The following is a 21,117-nucleotide window of genomic DNA, read 5'->3' on the forward strand; positions in this document are numbered from 1 at the left end:
GGCTTTGAACCTGCGCAATCCTCCTGTCTCAGCCTCCCAAGCGCAGGGATTACAAGCATGCGCCACCACGCCCAGCTTAACCATGATATTTTAAAGACCATGGTAAAGCAAAACTTTCAGTAAAATAGGGATAGAAAGTCACTTTTTAAAAACATGATTAAAGGTATATTTAAAAAACAAAAAAACCCCCAAAAAACCTCATGCAGGAATCAACTGAGAGCCAGGCATGGTGGCGCACACTTGTAATCCCAGCATTTGGGAGGCTGATACAGGAGGATCACGGTTCAAGGACAGCCTCAGCTACTACTTAGTGAGGCCCTTTACAACTCAATGAGATGCTGCTTCAAAATAAAGAATAAGAAAAAGGGCTGGGTGTGTAGCTCAGAGGTAGAAGGCCCCTGGGTTTCATCCCCAGTACAAAAAAAAAAAAAAAAAAAAGTCAACTGAGGGCTAGGGATGGAGGTAAGTGGTAGAGGACATGCTTAGCATGAGGCCCTAGGTTCAGTCTCCAACACCCCACTGAACACATATTCACATCAACTGAATAGTGAAACATTCCCACTGAAATCAAGAACAAGCACTACTTCTATTTAATAATATAATGGGGACTGAAAACAAGAAAAATGAACAAGATAAGGGTGAAGGTCTTATATGAATTCATGAGTTTCTAATTCACCTATGACATAGTTACTTATATGGAAAACCCTAGAATCTTAGAATAACTCTGAGAAATATTAAGAATTCAGAAAAGTAACTGGTTATAAACTTATATGTACACAATGGAATTTTACTCAGCCATAAAGAAGAACAAAATTATGTCATTTGCAGGGGAATGGATGGAACTGGAGAACCTTATGCTAAGTGAGATTAGTCAGTCACAAAAAGTAAGACATTGAATGTTCTCTCCAATATGCAGAAGCTAGGGAGAAAAAAGGGTCATAGAAGCACCTCTAGACAAAAAAAGAGAAACCACAGATGAGGAAATAAGGTGTCCTAACCGAGGGGGATGGAGGGAGGGAAGAGGGAAATTCCCTAATGTACATGATGTACATTCACAAACATATCAAATCAATCACTAAGCCAAACATGAGAAGGAGGGAGGAGGGAGGAAATGGTGTGGGAATTGGGGAAGGGCTAAATCAGTGATGTGTGCATGTATGCCTCCACCATCTTGTACCTCATTAAGGTGGATGACTACAATGCACCAATAAAAGATTTTTAAAAAGTCAGGAAATGCAATTTTTTGTGTGTGGGTCTGGGGATGGAACCCAGAAGCATTTGGCCTCCAAGCTACACCCCCTGCCCTAGTTTTTATTCTTTATTTGAAACAGGGTCTCACTAAGTTGCAGAGAGCTTCACTAAGTAGCTGAGTCTTCACTAAGTAGTGATCCTCCAGTCTCAGCCTCCCGAATGCCCGGCTCAATTTTTTTTTTTTTTTGGTGGTACTAGGGTTCCTGGAAGCCCTTCTACCTCAGAGCTATACTCTCAGACCTATTTTTACATTTTTATTTGGAAACAGGGTCTCCTAAGCCAGCGCGAGCAGCTGGCTTTGAACCTGCCCGATCCTCCTGTCTCTGCCTCCCAAGTGCGGGGATTACAAGCGTGCGCCACCACGCCCGGCTCAATTTTTAAGATACTATTTATCATAGCAGCAAAACTACATAACAATTTTATAAAGATCTGAAGCAATCCAAACCAAAAATATCAGCATACATGGCAGAATGTTTCCACTTAATATTTTTCTATAATTAATATTTTAGAAATATTTTCTATAATTATGTAATGGGAGAAATCTTGCATTTCATTATTATATAATTGGAGAAATATCAGGACCATGTGGATATTTTGAAAAGCTCTAATTGTCAAGAATGAGGGGTGCATCTCAGATATTGCTGGTGCTGTGAGGCCATGCTACTATGTTGTATTTAACAGTCATATTACTTGTTAAGCGATCAGGAAACGATATTTCAAAACTGTCATTCTAAGGGAGAACTTTGCCAGCTATCCCTTTGATAAAGAACTAATGTCTAGAATATACAAGAACTTAAAAACAAAACACCAAATAACCCAATCAAGAAATGAGCAATTGGCCGGGCATGATGGCACACGCTTGTAATCCCAGCATTCAGGAGGCTGAGACTGGAGGATCACAGGTCGCAGACAGCCTCAGCTACTTAGCAAGTTCCTTCACAAATCAGTGAGAATCTGTTTCAAAAACAAAAAGACTAAAACATAGGGCTGGGCATGTAGCTCAGAGGTACAATGTCCTTGGGTTCCATCCCCAGTACTGCAAAAGAAAGAAATGAGCAATTGAACAAAATAGACACTTCACAAAATGGCCAATAAAAACATGAAAAGAGATGGGCATGGTGGCGCCCACTTGTAATCCCAGCATTTGGGAGGCTGAGACAAGAGGATCATTGTTCAGGGACAGCCTCAGCTACTTAGTGAGGCCCTCTGCAACTTAGTGAGACCCTGTTTCAAAATAAAAAATAAAAAATAGGGAAGGGATATAGCTCGGAGGTCGAATGCCCCTGGGGTCCTTCCCCAGACCCGCAAAAAAAAAAAAAAAAAAAAAAGAAAAAGTGTTCAACAACATCATTAACAATCAGGGAGATGCAAATTAAAACTACACTGAGGTCAGATGTGGTGGCGCACGCTTGTAATCCCCGTGCATGGTAGGCAGAGACAGGAGGATTGCACAGGTTCGAAGCCGGCCTTGCTGGCTTAAGAGACCCTGTTTCCAAATAAAATATAAAATAATAGGTCTGGGAGTATAGCCCCGAGGTAGAAGGGTTCCATCCCCAGTACCACCATAAAGAAAAAGAAAAAAAAAACTACATTGAGATTCCATCTAACCCCAATCAAAATGGTAATCATCAAGAAGTCAAACAACAATAAATTCTTTGAGGATGTAGAGAAATAGGAATTCTTATACACTGTTGGTCAAATCGTAAATTACTATAGCTACTATGGAGATTCCTCAGAAAATTGGGAATGGATCCTTCATATGATCCAGCTGGACCACTCCTGGGTATTTTTCCAAAGGTACAGAAATCAGGAAATTATAGTAATATATGCATATGCATGTTCATAGCAGCACAACCTAGGTATCCATCAACAGATAAATGGATAACAAAATTAGGGGATATGAGCACAATGGAATTCTGGTCAGCAACAAAGAAGAACAAAATATCATTTGCAGGAAAATGGATGGGCCTGGAGAATGTTAAGTGACATTAGCCAGTCACAGAATGTGAAGGGTCATATGTCTTTTCTAATTGCACAAGCTAGAGAGTAACTGGAATACCAGAGAGGCTTCAGATAATGGAGGAGAAACTCCAGTGGATCCAGGGAGGTGGCCTAGGGGAAGGAAGGGGGAGGATCAATGAAGGAATATTGATCACGATGATCATTATGATCCAATGTGCATGTGTTCACTATGTGATAATTATGTACATATGTGAGCATGCCAATGCCACACTCAGGACCCTGTAGGAAAAAGGAGGACGTGGGGCGGGGCCGGAGGGAAAGTCCACCAAGAGCTATGTGATGTGTGCCACTCTCACTGACTTACATTATGATGTGGGAGTATAATACACCAGTAAAAGTATTTAAAAAAAAACCTATCATTCTAACTTGAACTTATCTGGGGCATTTTACTGTTTAAAGAGACATACAATATAATTTTTCCATTTAAGGCTCCTTGCTCCTTTTTCTTTCTGTATAGAACACTGATTATTTAGGAACACATTAAACAGGAGATGCCAGTATATTGTTTAAAAATGTGTACATAAGAGGCAAGACGATTTTTTAAAATCAAGGGGAAAGGAAATTTACACCAACACTTCTGAGGACAAACTTAAAATTTCATATAAAATAGAAAAATAAATAGCAAGAAAGAGCTAACGACTTGGGTTTAGGGAGCCTCAAATATGGCCCACAAGGATCTCTGCCTCTTGCTGGTCAAATGCTAGTTAGACCTCGTGACTCACTTCTAACACAGAGAGCATGGCCTAATGTGAGGTGAAGTTACGTCATTTGCAAGACTAGGTTACAAAAATACTGTAGCCTTCATCTTGAGTGAAGCCAGCGGGCATGCTGTAAGTTGCCCTATGGAGTGGAGGCCTTTCCCCAACAGCCAGAGGGGAGCTGACCCTTCCGTCCAACCCACAGGACCTGCATCCTCCCAGCAGTCACATGAGTGACCTTGGAGCCGATTCATCTGCTCCGAGAGCCTTCGGATGAGATCACACCCTGGTAAATTTGACAGACCACATAACATCCTTAATCCAGAGGCATCCACCGATAACATACTCACATTCCTGACCTGCAGAAATTAAGACAAACATTTGCTGTTTTAAAGCAGAAAGTACTGGGGTGCAATTTGTTGGTAACAACAACAAAAACCCTAAAAACCAACTAGTAAAAATTATGGGTTCTAATATTAATGAATATGAAGACCCCAAAAGGAAGCACAGTTGAGCATTTGCTAATCTGGAATAAACATTTGTGAGCCTGAGCTAGAAGTTGGGAGACCTGGTGGAGGACGATGAAGAGTCCGGGAACTGCCGAATGAGCAATCTTATACTCTCCTTCACTTTATTTATTTACTTAACTGTACTAAAGAATGAACCCAGGGACATGCTACCTCTCCAAGCTACATCCCCAGTCTTTTTTATTATTTGTTTTGAAACGAGGTTTCACTAGGTTGCTGAGATCCTCACTAAGTTGCTGAGGCTGGCCTTGAACCTGCGATCCTGCTGTCTCCCCCTCCAAAGTTCTGGGATTATAGGCCTGCACCATCATGCCTGACCTTCATTCACTTTACTAGGGAACCAGAAGAGTTGACCTCACAGGGACGGTATCATCTAGAACTAAATTGTGTGGATTTGAATCAGATTTTATATCACCTGAAAGGTCCTGGGAACCTCAAGCTTTGGACCTGAAATACTGTGGCAATGGACAAAGCCCCCGGGGTCTGGTATAAGCGAACAAAACTCCACATAGGAGATCTTCAATGCTTTTTTCCCTCCAACCCCCAAATATTCACACAAAGACAAAGACATTCATTCAGGCACAATATAAAAAGATGTTTTGACAAGGAACCAAAGAAATGGACAATATTAAGAATGTGCATACACTCTGTTGCACATATCCTACAGGTACTTATATCTTCTATAGGTATGGCTTGTTTGTGGTGCAATGGATTGAGTCTGACCTGTGCACGCTGGGCAAGCACTCTACCACTGAGCCACGTCCCTCAACCCCTTCTTTAGGTCTTCTTCAATTTGACACAAATTCAAAGCAAAGGAATTTATTGCAGCACTCTTTGTAATAGCAAAGGACAGAAAACTATTCTGAAGCTTATAGGGAGGAAATTCATTATATCAGTATCACAGGACAGCGTGTCACTATTAAAAGAGAATGAGGTAGCTATAAAAAACTATCTTCAAGAAATTTTAAGTGAAAAAAAATAACAAAATCCAGGTTATATATAGTAAGCTTCAATTTGTGTGTGTGTATGGGGGGGGCAAGGATTAGATCCAGGGACATTCTACCTCGGGAGCTACACCCCCAGCTGTGTTTTTATTTTTTTGTTGTTTGAGACACGGTCTCACTAAGCTGCTAAGGGCCTCACCAGGTTGCTGAAGCTGGCCTTCAACTTGCAATCCTCTTGTCTCATAGTCCCAAGTACTAAGATTACAGGCGAGCACTACCACACCCAGCCCAATTTGTGTTTTATTCATAGCTATAAATGTACATTTATTACATGCACATTACTTATGCATGGACAATTTCTGAATTTACAAAAAAATTGCTAATAGAGGTTGCCTCTGAGGAAAGGGAAAGGAACTTATGTGGGCAGGCAACTTAGTTTTTTATTTGATAGCCTTTAGTCTTGTTTTATAGCATTTAGACTTACTTTTGTGGTACTGGGAATTGAACCCAGGGGTGCTTTAACACTGAGCTACATTCTACACAAGGTCTTGCTAAGTTGCTGAGGCCAGTCTTGAACATGTGATCTGCCTGCTTCGGCCTCCACAGTCACTAGGATTACAATCGTGTGCCACTGTGCTGGGCTTGATTCTTTTTTAACCATATGATTATATTGTTTTTAACTTTTAAAAAACCTCTACTATAAAAAGTGGCTTCTTTAAATACCTATAATAATCATTTAGAAAATATGATGAAATGAAACAACTAAAATATGCACAAAATAACACAACATAAAGGAAACATAGGAAAAAATATAAAATTTACCAAGGCATAGAGGAAATTTAAGTAATACTCTATACCAAGAAGCTAAATAATGTGACAAAATTTTGTTTAATCAGATTGGCAATGATTTTTAAAAATGAACTGGCAGAAATATGAAGAAAAGTACTCTTTTATGGCTGATGGTAATAAATATTGCTAAAACCTCTTTAAGAAAACAATTTAGCCAGGGATGGTGGCGCACGCTTATAATTCCAGCATTTGGGAGGCTGAGACAGGAGGATTGATGTTCGCGGACAGCCTCAGCTACTCAGCTACTTAGTGAGGCCCTCCACAACTCAGTGAGACCCTGTTTCAAAATAAATAAAAAATAGAGCTGGGAGTATAGCTCACACGTAGAATGCCTCTGGATTCCATCCCCAGTACCACAAAAAAAGAAAAAAGAAAGAAAGAAAGAAAGAAAGAAGGAAGGAAAGAAGGAAGGAAGGAAGGAAGGAAGGAAGGAAGAAAGAAAGAAAGAAAGAAAGGAAGAAAGAAAGAAAGAAAGGAAAGGAAAGCAATTTAGCAGCTGGCCATGATAGCACACTCATATAATCCCTATTCTTGGGAGGCCAAGACAGGAGAATCTCAGGTTCAAGGCTAACCCCAGCAACTTAGAGAGATCTTGTTTAAAAAAAAGGAAGGGAGGTCAGGGGCTTGGCTCAGAGGTAGAAAGAAAAAGGAAAAAGAAAAAGAAAGAAAAAAGAGAAAAAAAAAGACCAAATTGGACCTATGGACCACAAAGTCTTTAAAATAAATCCCAGGCCAGGTGTGGTGGCATGTGCCTGTAATCCCAGTACATAGGAGGCTGAAACAAGATGATCACAGGCTCAAGACCAGCCTTAGCAATATAGTGAGGTCTCAGCAACTTAATCAAAACCCTGTTTCCAAATAAAAAATAAAATAAGGCTGAGAATGTAGCCCAGAGGTAGAGGGCCCTTGGGTTCCATCCCCAGTACCAAAATAAAATAAATCCTAAACTTTGACCAAAAATTCCACTTCTATAAATCTGTAACAGCGGAAATGAGTAAAATGATTAAGAATGTTTAAAACAATGCTATTTTTAATAAATAATTTAAACAATTAAACTAAAATGTAATTTTCATGAAAAATATTAAAGACCATTTAGATCCAGATTAAACTGGGAATGATACAGTATTGGAAGTTATTAGTATGATAGTTACTGGAATTATTCTAGAACAACACCTGTCATGATGCGTGTTAAGTACCTGTGTTCTCCAATACTGTGACCATGAGTCACATGTGGCTACTGAGCACTTGAATGACTGGAGCAACTGACTAATTCATTTAAATGTAAAGATCACGTGTCTAGTGGCTCCTGCATTGTACTACTGTAGAAGCAGCTTTCCTCTTTCAGATTAAAATTTTTTTTTCAGATTAAGATTGTATAATAACCCATGTCTATTTCCTCAGAAACCAAACAATTTTTGGCAAGAAAAATGGAGTTTACAATCTGAGCTCATATGAATTAACATGTTTATTTGTCCCTAAAGTAATAAACAGCTTTGCAGTGCCCCCAAGTGGATATGACATACTAGGTCTCTCAATATTTTTATTTATCTTTTTTTTTGGGGGGGGGTAATCTTTTAGTCTCTTGTCATGTTTTAGCAAGAGAAGTTAAAATTACTAATAATTCTTACTAAATTGTGGTGAGTATTATAGACAGTTGTTTGAGTTCCAAAGGTAAAAATATGCTTTTGAGTGTCAAATTCTATTTCTCTCAGGCTTTAGAAAAACCGGTTGTTTCTTGTATATACAGTTTGAATTTAATTTCTTCTTTGAACAAGTCTTATGGATTAAAGGCTGAGCCATCCTTAGAGCCAGACAAATAGAGTCTTTGGCCTTCCCAACCTCACTTGAGAAATCCCCGTCTTCCTCTTTCCTATAAGACCAGGAGTCCGCAGGATCAAGGGACGCACCATCAGGGAAGCAGTGCTGCCCTTCCCTTCTGTCCACACTGCATTCCCAGTGCCTGCGTCCCTGCCAGACTGTTTCCAAGATCTGCATAGGATTCTTCCCTAGCCAGTCCTCCCCAAGGCAAAGAACACCATATAGATTCTCACCCTTATTCAAGGGATGGCCAAGGGAGGGGATGTTTTCTACTTAATGGATCTGAACCCCAGCTGACATGGGCATAGTTTTAAAAACCTCCGCAGGTATTTCTACCATGAAGCCAAATGTCCAGTGAGCTATTTCAGGGTAGGGAAGGGCTTGCAAGGTGTGGAGAGGCTCTGAGCAGGCAGGCCTAGAATATTCATTTGGAATGTTCTGGATCTCTAACACTAATAAGGCAAGCCTATGCACAGGTAAGGATGCTGAGTGATTATTTAAACAGCAATATGGGTTCTGGGACTCTGGGAAATTTTAAGTACTGGTTAAGCTTTTATTCAAAGCTTATAAATATACAGACACACAGTGATCATCATTTCATCACAGAAACATCTTGACTCTAGGCATACTCTCAAAAAATTCCTTCCTTATACAAACTACTTTAGGCAGTTTGAGAAATCCCAAGGCCTGTAGCAGACTAGTACCCACAAAAGAAGACCTCAGACTTGGCTGTAAACTGGGAATGGGCACATTTCTTTGGTGCAGACTGTCTATTACCAAAAATGAAAATACAGTTAATTATTTGGGCAATAAAGATTATTTAATTTTTTTGCAGTTTTAAAATAGGTGGCAGCTTAATATGAACACATTTTATTTATTTTAATTAATTTGGTACCAATCAGATTCATGAGTTAGCAAAAAAAAAAAACTGTAAACAGTTTAGACTATTTTATTGTTTTCTTGAAAAATGTGTCTAAAAAATGAAGAGCTTCTGTCAACAAAGGAGAAAAATAAAGATTTCTGGAATCAACGTGAGGTTGAAAAATGAGTTACATGTAGTATTTATTAGATTCAGTTTTATTACAATTTACTAACTGTATGCATACATTCAACAATATTTATGACTATTCATTAGAGAAGGCAGTAAAAACATGAAGACCACTATTCTGAAAAAAGAAACCGCTGAGCCGGGCACGGTGGCGCACACTTGTAATCCCAGCATTAGAAAGGCTGAGACAGGAGGATCGCGGTTCATGGCCAGCCTCAGCTACTTAGTGAGGCCCTTTGCAACTCAGGGAGACCCCGTTTCAAAATAAAGAATTTTAAAAATAGGGCTAGGAGTGTAGCTCAGAGGTAGAATACCCCTGGGTTCCTTCCCAGTACTGCCCATGCCCCCCAAAATTAAGAGCTTTTCCTCTCTCCCTTTTTCCCCCCTCTGTTGACCTGCCTCTAGGATGACCCAAGTAGAAAATTTAATTCTGGCTGCAGCAGTTATTCTAACATCCAGCTAGAGAAGCAAGCAGATCCTTAGCAGCCACCACTAATGCGCCCCTGAACTATTCCCTTGGACACGTCAGTTGAAACCTGTGCACTGCCAGAGGGCGTGCACTGCTCACAGGTAATGAGGCTGAAGAAGGTGAGACCAGGGCACTCGGCTCAGCAGGCCCTGGTGGGAGTGCACCTTTTAGAGTATAACTGAGAGCACCACAGGGTTGTGACACAAGGAATGACATAATCTGACCAGGACTTGATTTTTAGACCTGCATAGCTAAAGGATGGCTTGATTTGTCATCATCACTTAAAATGGGGAATTTGAAGGAAGCAGGCTTTTTTTTTTTTTTTTTTAATATTGAAAACTGAATCCAGGGACATTCTGCTTCTGAGCTACACCTACGTTATTTTGTTTTTTATTTTGAAACCGGGACTCACTAAGTTGCGAGGGCCTTGCTAAGTTGCTGAGGCTGGCCTAGAACCTGCGCTCCTCCTGTCTCAGTCTCCTAAGTACTGGGAGTAGACTTGTGCCAACATGTTGGGCTAGGGAGCCGGTTTTGATGGAGGTCAATTTTATTTTGCATATGTTGTGTTTGAGATATGTATAAGACATCTAGATCAAGACGCTTAATAGTCAACTGAATATAAATCTGGAGAAGAGGTAAATCTAGTTTAGAGATATAAATAGGGAAATTATTTGTAAACATATGGTTTCTGGATGTGTGTGGGCCTGGTACTGGGGATTGGACCCTGGGATGTTCTACCACTGAGCTACATCTCCTGTCTTTATTTCTTATTTTGAGACGGGTTCTTGCTAAATTGCCCAAGTTGGCCTTGATTTTGGGATTCTCCGTGGTGGTGCTCACTTGTAATCCTAGTACTTAAAAGGCTGAGACAGGAGGATCACAGGTTCAAGGACAGCCTCAGCACATAGTGAGACACATCACTACTTAGAAGACTTTGTTTCCAAATAAAAATAAAAAAGGGCTGGGGTGTTGTTTGGAGGTAGAATGCCCCTGGACTCAATCCCCAGCGCCACAAAACAACAAAAAACTTGTGATTCTCTTGCCTTAGATTCCCAAGTAGATGGAATTGCAGGTGTGTGCTACCACACGTGGCCACAAAGTAAATGACGTTTAAAATGAGGAGACAGGATGAGAGCCCAAGGGAATAAATATCAAAGGGTCTCCCTCTCCCGTTAGGCAGAAAACTCTTTGAAATTGTGGGCCAAGTTTACTATTCACAATGTTCTAGACACTTTACCCAATTTTTGGTAGATGCTCAGTGTCAGGACTTCTCACTCACAATCTCATTCTATTAGAGATGAATGATAACAACCAAAAACAAGACAAAACTAAGCAGCCAACCTGGCCCCCAGCAGCAATCACGTAAGTCTCATATTTCACATACTCTCTCCCTTTGTGGGCGTGGTTCCATGGTTCCATTCAACCAGCACAGAATGGGAGGGAAGCCGCCAGAGCACCTAGGTTTTCCTCAGCCTTTTCCCCTGGACTCAGTGGGAGAGGAGCAGTCAATATAAGAATGGTGGGAACTAGGCCAGACATAAGGACCATAGCTGAAACTGAGGAAAAAGGGCCTATTTTGTAGGCTCTTGGGAATTTCTCAAACAAGGAAACTTCAGAATCCCAAGTCCAGTTCCTAGTTTTGGATTCATGCAGGAAGTTAGCCTCATAGATATGTTTCCCCTCTTCCCTTCTTTCATTTAAGATTTCACAGACTCAATCTGAGAGAAGACCTAGGAGACCATGTAGTTCACTGTTCTAATTTTACTAATGAAACACTCCGATTTCCGAAGATATGCAGTGGCTTTACCAGGCCCACAAAGGTTGTCGGGAATGCTTATGGCTGAGTCCTTTCCAGTCACTGTCCCTCCACGTGGCCGCACTGAATAAAAAGTACATTTATTAAACTCCAAGAAGACTCAGAGGAAAAAAAATTTAACATTCAGCAAATCCTATATAGAACAGTTCTTTATTTAGCTGGGGCAAGTACAGGAGAACAAATATCAGCATTATACTAACTCCCGAAATTCAATATGCATGAGATTATTTTCTATAAAAGACTATCAAATGAGTACTGATTACACTAATTTGATACCTGACCCAGTTTTTATCACTAATACAATGTTAGGATGTAACTAATTTAGCCCAATTACGATGAAAAACATACCTGGGGAATGTGTCAATACAGGTAAGAATTTTCTGTTGCCTAATTTCAAAGGAAGCAGTTGTCTTTCAATTGTGAGATTTATAAATTGAGTTACTTATTCTAGGTCCACAGGTACTATTAAAGGTGGCCAATAATGCCTTTTCACATGCAAGAATTTCTACACCTCTTTTTTTTTTTTTTTTTTTTTTTTTGGGTACTGGGGATGGAACCCAAGGGCATTCTACCTCTGAGCTATACCCTGAGCCCTATTTTTATTTATTTATTTATTTTTATAATTTTGAAACAGGATCTCACTGAGTTTGCAAAGGGCCTAAGTAGCTGAGGCTGTCCACAAACCGCAATCCTCCCGTCTCAGTTTCCCAAATCCTGAGATTACAAGCATTTGGCCATCATGCCTGGCTTCTACAACATGAAAAGCATTTAAAAAATGGCTAGATATACAACAATTTTTTTCTTTCTGTTTCTATTTTTTATTTTTTTTTGCAGGTCTGGGTTTGGAACCCAGGGGCATTAGATCTCCAAGCTACACCCCTGCCCTATTTTTTATTCTTTAATTAGAAACAGGATCTCACTAAGTTGCGGAGGGTCTCACTAAGTAGGCGAAGATGTCCACGAACCGCAATCCTCCAGTCTCAGTCTCCCAAATGCTGGGATTATAAGTGTGCGCCATGCCCGGCTTACAGTAATTTCAAGATGACTTAGAAAGTATAAAACTTGGCTGGGTGTGGTGGCGCACGCTTGTAATCCCAATACTTGGGAGGCTGAGACGGGAGGATCGCACAGATTCAAAGCCAGCCTCTGCTACTTAGTGAGGCTCTCAGCAATTTAGTGAGACCCTGTTTTCAAATAAATATAAAAATAGGTCTGGAAGTATAGCCCAGAAGTAGAAAGCCTCTAGGTTCCATCCTCAGTATATATAAAAAAAAAGTATAAAATTTACCTTCAAGGGGCACAGATTGAATTACTTTCTAGTTTGATTTTTACTATGCCTTCTCCATGAGGTTTATAGAACTCCAGATTAAGCTTACTAATTATCTCTGTATTATAGTAAAACCAATACAAACGAAAAGTAATAACCATGGTTAAAAATTTGGGACACAAAGAATGAAAGGACAAGCCACAGAATGGGAGACGGTATTCATAAGACTTACACTAAATGAAGACTATTATTTAAAATATAAAGAACTCTTAAAATGCAACCACAAGGAAAATAACAACCTGATTTAAAAAATAGTGAAAGACCCCTGAGCATACACCTAACCAAAGGAGATAGATGGCAGATGAGCTTATGAAAAGATTCTTAGTATCACATCACTAAGGAAATGCACATTAAAACAAAATACCTCTACACACTTCTTAGAATGGCAAAATCCCAAACAGATAACATCAAGTACTGGGGAAGATATGAAGCAAAAGGAACTTGCATTCATTGCTGGTGGCAAGGCATAGTATCTTCCACTATGGAAGACAGTTCGTAATATTTTAAAAAACTGAACACTCTTAACCATAGAATCTAGCAAAAGGAGCTGAAAACTTATGTCCATACAAATGTCCATATACAGACGCTTATAACAGTCTTGGATACAAATGTCAGAGCTTGGAAACAAACAAGATGTCGTTCAATAGGTGGAGGGATAAGCAAACAGTGGTCATCTACAAAGTGGACCTATACAATGAGTACTAAAAAGAAACGGGCTATCAAGCCAGACAAAGACATGGAGGAACCTTATATGCATATTAGTAGGTGAGAGAAGCCAACCTTAAAAGTGTATATATTGTTTGATCCCACCTATATAATTAATGGAAAAAGAAAAATATATAAATGCCAGTGGTTGCCAAAGGATGAGGGGTGGAAAGAAAAAAAGGACAGAAGATTCTCAGGGCAGTATGATAATGTCACTGAACATGTCAAAATCCACAGAATTAGGTCTCAAGTATGGTGGTACACACCTGTAATCCCAGTACTTGGGAGATTGACACAGGACGATGGCAGGTTCAAGGTTAGTAAGTAGTGAGATTCTCATCAACCTAGTAAGATCCAGTTTAAAATAAAATAAGGCTGGAGGCATAGCTCAGAGGTAGAATGCCTCCAGGTTTAATACCCAATGCTGCCAAAGAAGAGAGAGAGAGAGAGAGAGAGAGAGAGAGAGAGAGAGAGAGAGAGAGAGAGAGAGAGAGAGAAAGGCAGGCTGAGACAGAAGAATGAAAGCTTGAGGCCAGCTGGGGCAACTTAATGAGATCTTGTGTCAAAATAAAAAGGGCAGGGTAGCTCACCCCTAGCTTTAATCCCCAGTAGTACCAGTACCACCACCACAACAACCAAAAAAAAAAAAAAAAAAAAAAAAAAGAAGAGAGAGAGAGAGATAAAGAAAAAAGAAGGTATGGTACTAAGAATGAACCTTGTTTAAACTATGAACTCTAGGTGATAAGTCTTGTTAGTGTGGGCTGATCGTAACCATGTCCCACAGTGATATGGAGTGTTGCTGCTGGGAATATGACAGGAAGGGAGGCTGTCTGAGTGAAGGCAAGGTATAAATAGGAACTGTATTTTCTGCTTAATTTTGCTGTGAATCTAAAACTGCTCTAAAAAATTTAAAGTCCATTAAAATCTTTGAAAAAAAAAGTTGAGAAAACAATACCATGTGCTAATACAGATTGAGCATTCCTTATCAAAAATGCTTGGGATTAACTGTGTTTCATTTTTTTCCTGATTTTGGAATATTTGTATATACACAATGAAATTCTTGGGCCTGAGACCCAAACCAAAATATATTTCACATACACTTAGCCTAAAGCTATTTTTATACAAAAATGTTGACTGAACTCTGCCAGATGGGGTCAATTACAAAATTGTCTGCTGGTTGTGTCATGTTGGCACTCAAATTTTACATTTTGATTTTCAAATTAGGGATGTTCAATCTGTACCTTTAACTAAGCTATCAGATTCAGTCAAGAGGCTGGGGAAGCCAGGGGCTTATCTCAATGGTACAGTGGTGTAGGATAGTGCTTCCCTAGCGCACACAAGCAGCGGCTCCCACTGGGATCCCCAGCACTGCAAAAAACAAAAGAGATACACTCTGGGAAACATTTCTAATTACCCATTACCAATAAAGGCAATGAGGGCATGCTCTATACAGTTTACAACAAAGAATCCACAGGACGCTCTAGACACAAAGAATAATAGATATAGTGAAGACTCAAAGGGAGAAATGAAAGAGCCATGTACAGCCCTATGGACTATATCAGTGTCACACATAATTTAGAAATCTATTTAGGAACTCAACCTTCTGGATTTTTTTTCCAAAGTCTACTACAATCTTCGTTAATCTATTATTTATTAAGAATTTTGCTACGATTCCAATGAAACATTTGCTTGAGTAAAATAATCTTACAGCTTTGACATTTTTGTGTCATTTTATACTATACAGATTTATTTACATAGTTCAGAATACATTTCAGTTGTCCACCTACTATTCCAAGTATGAAATGCTACCAAACAGATTATTAGATTTACAGGAAAACATAAAACAATTTTATAATTTAATATTTACATGGCCACTAATGGTTGTTATTTTTGCAGTTGTTTTCTTCTTAGGGCAATGTACTGAAATTGTTTTTGCTAGTAACATTTTCAGAATGAACTAGTTTTCAAGAGTAGATTTCCACAGAGAATAAAAAAATCTAACAGTCCAATAAATTTTATAGTGTTGTTTGACAGTTTATGAGTAACTGCATCTCATTTATTTTCCCATTTTTTTTCAAAAGTCTTGGACGATGATGAATCATGGCTTTCACCACTACTATAGCGCTCATATAAAGTCTGAAATTAAAAACACAAATCCGTTTTGAAATTTTTTGGTTCAATGAATTATCAGATTAGTAAAAGAACTTGGCATTTTAAAATATAATATTTCTCTTTTATTCTTATAATTGGAAAATTACAAACCATTAGAAATAAAAATTTTAAACTAGCTTAGCCTTATGAATGAGCTATCATGAAATGCAGTTCAATCTTTCCATAAGAAAAATAACATAGCTATTAACATATGTAAATCTTCAAAACCTACTGATCTTCCTTTTTTTCTTAAACAGTTATTCTTTGATAAATTCCCATGTGTAAAATTGTATAATTAGGTATGGCTGTCTCTTGATTTTTGTGAGGGGCTAGTTCCAGGATCCTCACTCCACAGACACCAAAATCTATATAAAGTGGCAATTTGCATATACATATACATAACTTCATATGCTTTAAATCATTTCTAGGTTATGTATAATATGTAATGTAATATAAATCACTGGTGTGTGTGTGTGTGTGTGTGTGTGTGTGTGTGTGTGTGTGTGTGTGTGTTTTAGGGAATAATAACAAGAGGAAAAAGTCTGTACACTTTTAGTACAGACACAATTTCTTTCTTTCTTTTTTGAGACAGGATCCCAACTAAGTTGTCCAGGCTGAGCTTAAACTCACAATCCTCCAGCCTCGGCCTTCAAAGTAGCTAAGATTCTAGGTGTGTACCATCACAGGATCTTTTTAAATGTGGAATATTTTTGATCTGTGGTTGGTTGAATCCACAGATGTGGAAACCCCAGATACCTCTGCCCTCAATGTTAAAGATTAAATCTATCTTAATTTTGTTTATAAAAATTTTTCAGCAATAAATTTTATAAATGAAAAACATCAGCCAGGCATGGTGGCACAGGTCTATAAAATCAGTACTGGGGAGGCTGAGACAGGAGGAGAGCAGGTTCTAGGACAGCCTCATCAAGTAGTGAGACTCTCAGCAATGTGGCAAGATCTTATTGCCAAATAAGAAATAAAATCGGTCTGTGGATGTAGCTCATAGGTAGAATGCTTCTAGGTTCAATCCCCAGTTCCACAAATAATAAGTAAGTGAAAAACATGAAAATATGAAATATAGAGCAAAACAAATTTTGTCCAATGTTAATTCCTAAGGCCTCTGGCTTAGCCACCAGCAGTTGAAAATAAGAAAAATGTACCTGTTATCATGAATGTAAATATTAATAGTGAATGTCTAATAAATTCCTAAATATGTTAAAATTCTTAGCAATTTAGATTGACTTTAGCCCTAGTCAGAGAGCAAAGATTATTATAAGTTCAACCTCCCATATTTTATAATAATGTTATAAAACTGAAACATACACTTAGTAATTGCTTTGTAGCTAAACCAGTTGACCAATAAATATCCATAGGGTTCTAAAATCACTGTTTGATGACACTGAAGTCCAAAAATCATAGATATAAATAGGCACTTGGAAGCTGGAAAGTTGAGATGTGTACCAGCTTCAAGAAATATATGGATTGTTAAGTACAGTTTTATAGAAACCTCACATGTGACAAATGGGGTACTTTATCTCTAAAGTGTAACAAAAATTGGCTGAAAGAATGAATTCAAAAGCTGCTAAGAAGTGTGTTGAGATGGAATGGCTTAAAAGGCAGATTCCTATGTGGATTTATTCTAATAGAGACACTCCAGCAATCCTCTGAATGTACCTTATATGACAATCCACCCTAAACATGCCTTGGCCTCAACAGGACAAATCAAGTAAATCTATACTTAGCAAAAAGCACATGTTAAATATCTAAACGCAGAAATATACTTCATAACTGACACGATTAGACTAACTTTTCGTTGGGCTACCTGTTTATGTGTCTAACTCACTAAATTACATAAAAGTTAAAATGAATATAGAGAATAGAAATACTTACTTTAGCAGCTTTCAAAATAGAGTTAGGAGAATTCAGACCAACAAGTTGGCCCAGAACATATTTCATTTCATCAGTGGTTCCCTTAGCCATTTGGTTACCTCAAAAATAAATAGAATCAACAACACATTAGTAAAAAACTTTAAATATGCAAATCCATTAAAATATGCATTCTGTTTAACAGCACAATAACTTCTACTCGTCCTTCCCTTACTGGGAATTAAACCCAGGGGAGCTCTAACACTGAGTTATATCCCCTGCCCTTTTATTTTATTATGAAACAGGGTCTCTAGTATCCCAGGCTGCCTAGAATTTGTGATTCCCTTGCCTCAGCATTCTGAATAGATGGGATTAGAGGCATGTACCACCATGCCAACCTAACTGGTATTTCTTTTCCTCTTTCTGTAGCTGGGAATTGAAGCCAGGAGTCCTCCACCTCTAAACCCCTTAAAAAAATTTTTTTTTTTTTTTTTAAATTTTGAAATAGGATCTCACTAAGCTGCGGAGGCTGGCTCAAACCTGCAATCCTCCTGTGTCAGCCTCCCAAGACTGGCATGACAGGTATGTGCCACTGCACCCTGCTTAGCATTCTTATAATTTATCACTGATCATAGCTGTTTATCAAAGGCTAAATAAAACTGAATTCTAGCAAGTAAAAAAGAAAAGCAATTTTATTTACTTTAATATATGGCACAAGAGCAACTTCCCTAAGAAAGGAGGCAGGCAAATTTAGACACTGGTTTTTGCTATAGTTAATAAGCTATTTATTCTAGTAATGTGATGATAAACAAATTGTAAAGAAATACCTGGATGAGTTTGAATTTGAACATATGGATGTGCCAGGAGCTCAGAAATGGATATCCTCTGTTTAGGGTCCCTTATTAAACAGCACTATGAAAAAAATATTTGGGGAAAACCCCAAACACAAAAAAATAGGTTTTTAAAAATGTGATACTGAGAAATTATTCTTCCAGATTTTATAATATTATAGAAATTGCTTTCCAGAGATTCAACTTGAACAAATGATAAAATTTACCAAGTCACTTTTGCAAAACCCCCAAGTATCCATTAGGCTTTTTTTTTTTTTTTTGGTACTGGGGATTGAACCCAGGGGCATTCCACCTTCAAACTATATCCCCAACCCTTTTTTAACTTTTTTATTTTAAAACAGGGTTTTACCAAGTTGATGAGAGTCTCACTACTTGCTGAGGCTGTTCTCAAACCTGAGACGCTCCTCTCTCAGCCTCCCAAGTAATGAATGGGATCACAAGAATGTGCCACCACACCCAGCTAAGGTTTAAAACACTCTCAAAGTAAACTAAAGATGCTTTAAAAGCTGGTCAGCAATCCTTTTCAGTAGAACAGTTATATTTAAGCCAGTTACATAATCCCAGTCACCTTAGATATTTTTTTTCTTTTTGTGCTACTGAAGATTGAACCCAGGGACATGCTACTCTGAGTTATACCCCCAGCACTGTTTTAAATATTTTGAAATAGGGTCTTGCTAGTTTGATGAGTCTCACTACTTGCTGAGGCTGTCCTCAACCTTTGATCCTCCTGTCTCAGCCTCCATGCACATATTGAGATTATAGGTGTGCACCACACAGCAGGCCTCAGCTATTTCTTTTTTTCTTTTCTTTTTTGCGGGTCTGGGGATGGAACCCAGAAGCATTTGACCTCCAAGCTACACCCTCTGCCCAGTTTATTATTCTTTATTTTGAAACAGGGTCTCACTGAGTTGCAAAGGGCCTCACTAAGTAGCTGAGGCTGTCCCAGAACCGCGATCTTCCAGTCTCAGCCTCCCAAATACTGGGATTACAAGCATGCGCCACCACGCCCAGCTTTCAGCTATTTCTTTTAAGCAAACAATTAATTATGTGAAAAGTTATGTATATCCATATAGCAGTAATATTACCTTTAACACATCTTGAAGATCTTTCTCTGGAATATCAGGAAAATCAATTTCATGATTAGGATCAATTATGGCATGTAATTTAGAAATCTGATTAATTATATGTTGAAATGGTGTTTTCCCATAAGTCATATAGTACAAAATGCATCCTAAAGACCAAACATCACTTTTGGGGCTTATCTAAGGAAAGGGGGGAAAAAAAGAAAAAAGTAAAACAAGTTGCTTTATATAAAAAATATATATAAATATATAAAATATTTTTATTTAAAATCATAATTATCAAAATCATAAATCTTAGTGAGTGTGAAAGTACTAGATTATATTTACATGGCAAATTTTTTTCTAGTTTTCATTACATTTAGTTATTTCATCAAAGAGATAGGCTTCACTTTAAAGCTTTCAACAAATTTCTAATTAGTTCAATTTAGTCAAAATATTACATTCTTGAAATACAGGACTATATAAGCATAACTATAAATTTGTTCCCCCAAATTACTGAATTAAATGTTTTTATATAAATACAACATATACACTTTTCAGAGGTCACTTAAACTGGGCAACTTTTCACCTAAGAGTATAAACTGCAGAACTAGGTTAAGCAGAGCTTGTGTCCTGGTCTTATCACTACCTGGTAAGTCTCTCTAGATGTGTCTCTCTTCACCTCTAAAACAGAAATAATAGAAGTACATTGCCATGGGACCCTGTGGGGCAGCTAATGGCTTAGCGGCAGAGTACTTGCCTAGCATGTGTGAGGTCCTGAGCTCGATCCCCAGCATTGCCAAAAGACAAAACAAAGCACACTGTCACGGGCATTAAATGATATAACCATGAATATGGCTCACCAGAGAGTAGTTTCTGGTTACAGTAGGTACTCAATAAATACTATTTACTAGGTACTTTTTTCTTTGTTTACAGTGCTGGGGTTGAACCCTGGGCCATTTGCACGCTCATATTACTACTTAAACTCCTGGCCCAATATCATTATTAAATGTTCACTGCATTAAAATCACATTAGAAAAAAAGCATTAAGATAATATAAAGATAATATAATTATTCTTTTTTAAAGGTGGCTGTGTTGCACAATGCATAATTATTCTTTTGACTTTAAAAAGAAACTATGACCCAACGTAGCTGTGGACATAATAAGAATGGTTAAAAACAAAACATATACTCTCCACAAAGGACACATCTAAACTAATTGGCACAGAAAGTTAAGAGAAGGAAAAAATCAGATATATAAAACCATTTGGAAAAAAAAAAAAAAAGCAAGAGAAGCAGCTGGGCATGGTGGTGTATTCTTGTAATACTAGTACTTGGGAGGCTGAGATAGAAGGATCACAAGTTCAAAGCCATGACAACTTAGTGAGGTTCTCAGCAACCTAGTAAGACCCTGTTTCCAAATTAGAAATAAAATCGGCCTGATGGTGTAGCTCAGAGGCAGAATGCCTCTAAGTTCAATTCCCGGCACCACTTAAAAAAAAAAAAAAGGAAGGCAGGGACTGACTATAATTTTAATATTAGAAATAGCAAAGCAGCCAGGCATAGTGACACACACTTGTAATTCCAGTAGTTGGGAGGCTGAGACAGAAAGATCGCAGATTGGGGACCACCTTCAGCAATTTAGTGAGGCCATCTGGAACTTAGTAAGACCCTGTTTCAAACTAAGAGAATAAAAAATAGGACTGGAGGTGTA

The 21,117-nt window shown here is 38.3% G+C and overlaps 1 protein-coding gene across 2 annotated transcripts in view; it reads right to left on the reverse strand.

The window, feature by feature from the left end:
* Window positions 1-15,526: 15,526 nt before the first annotated feature.
* TTK (TTK protein kinase) overlaps window positions 15,527-21,117 on the reverse strand; it is a gene marked incomplete at both ends in the record, with an annotated part of 41,991 nt that continues 36,400 nt past the window's right edge. For both annotated transcript variants that reach the window (XM_080699739.1, XM_080699738.1), the window contains 4 exons: window positions 15,527-15,610; window positions 17,516-17,613; window positions 18,319-18,403; window positions 19,428-19,604. In XM_080699739.1, the coding sequence (XP_080555865.1) occupies window positions 15,527-15,610; window positions 17,516-17,613; window positions 18,319-18,403; window positions 19,428-19,604 (444 nt within the window). The remainder of the gene's footprint in view (window positions 15,611-17,515; window positions 17,614-18,318; window positions 18,404-19,427; window positions 19,605-21,117) is intronic.

This window comes from Muscardinus avellanarius (assembly GCF_963383645.1).
Source record: "Muscardinus avellanarius genome assembly, chromosome: 8".
Lineage (NCBI taxonomy): Eukaryota > Metazoa > Chordata > Mammalia > Rodentia > Gliridae > Muscardinus > Muscardinus avellanarius.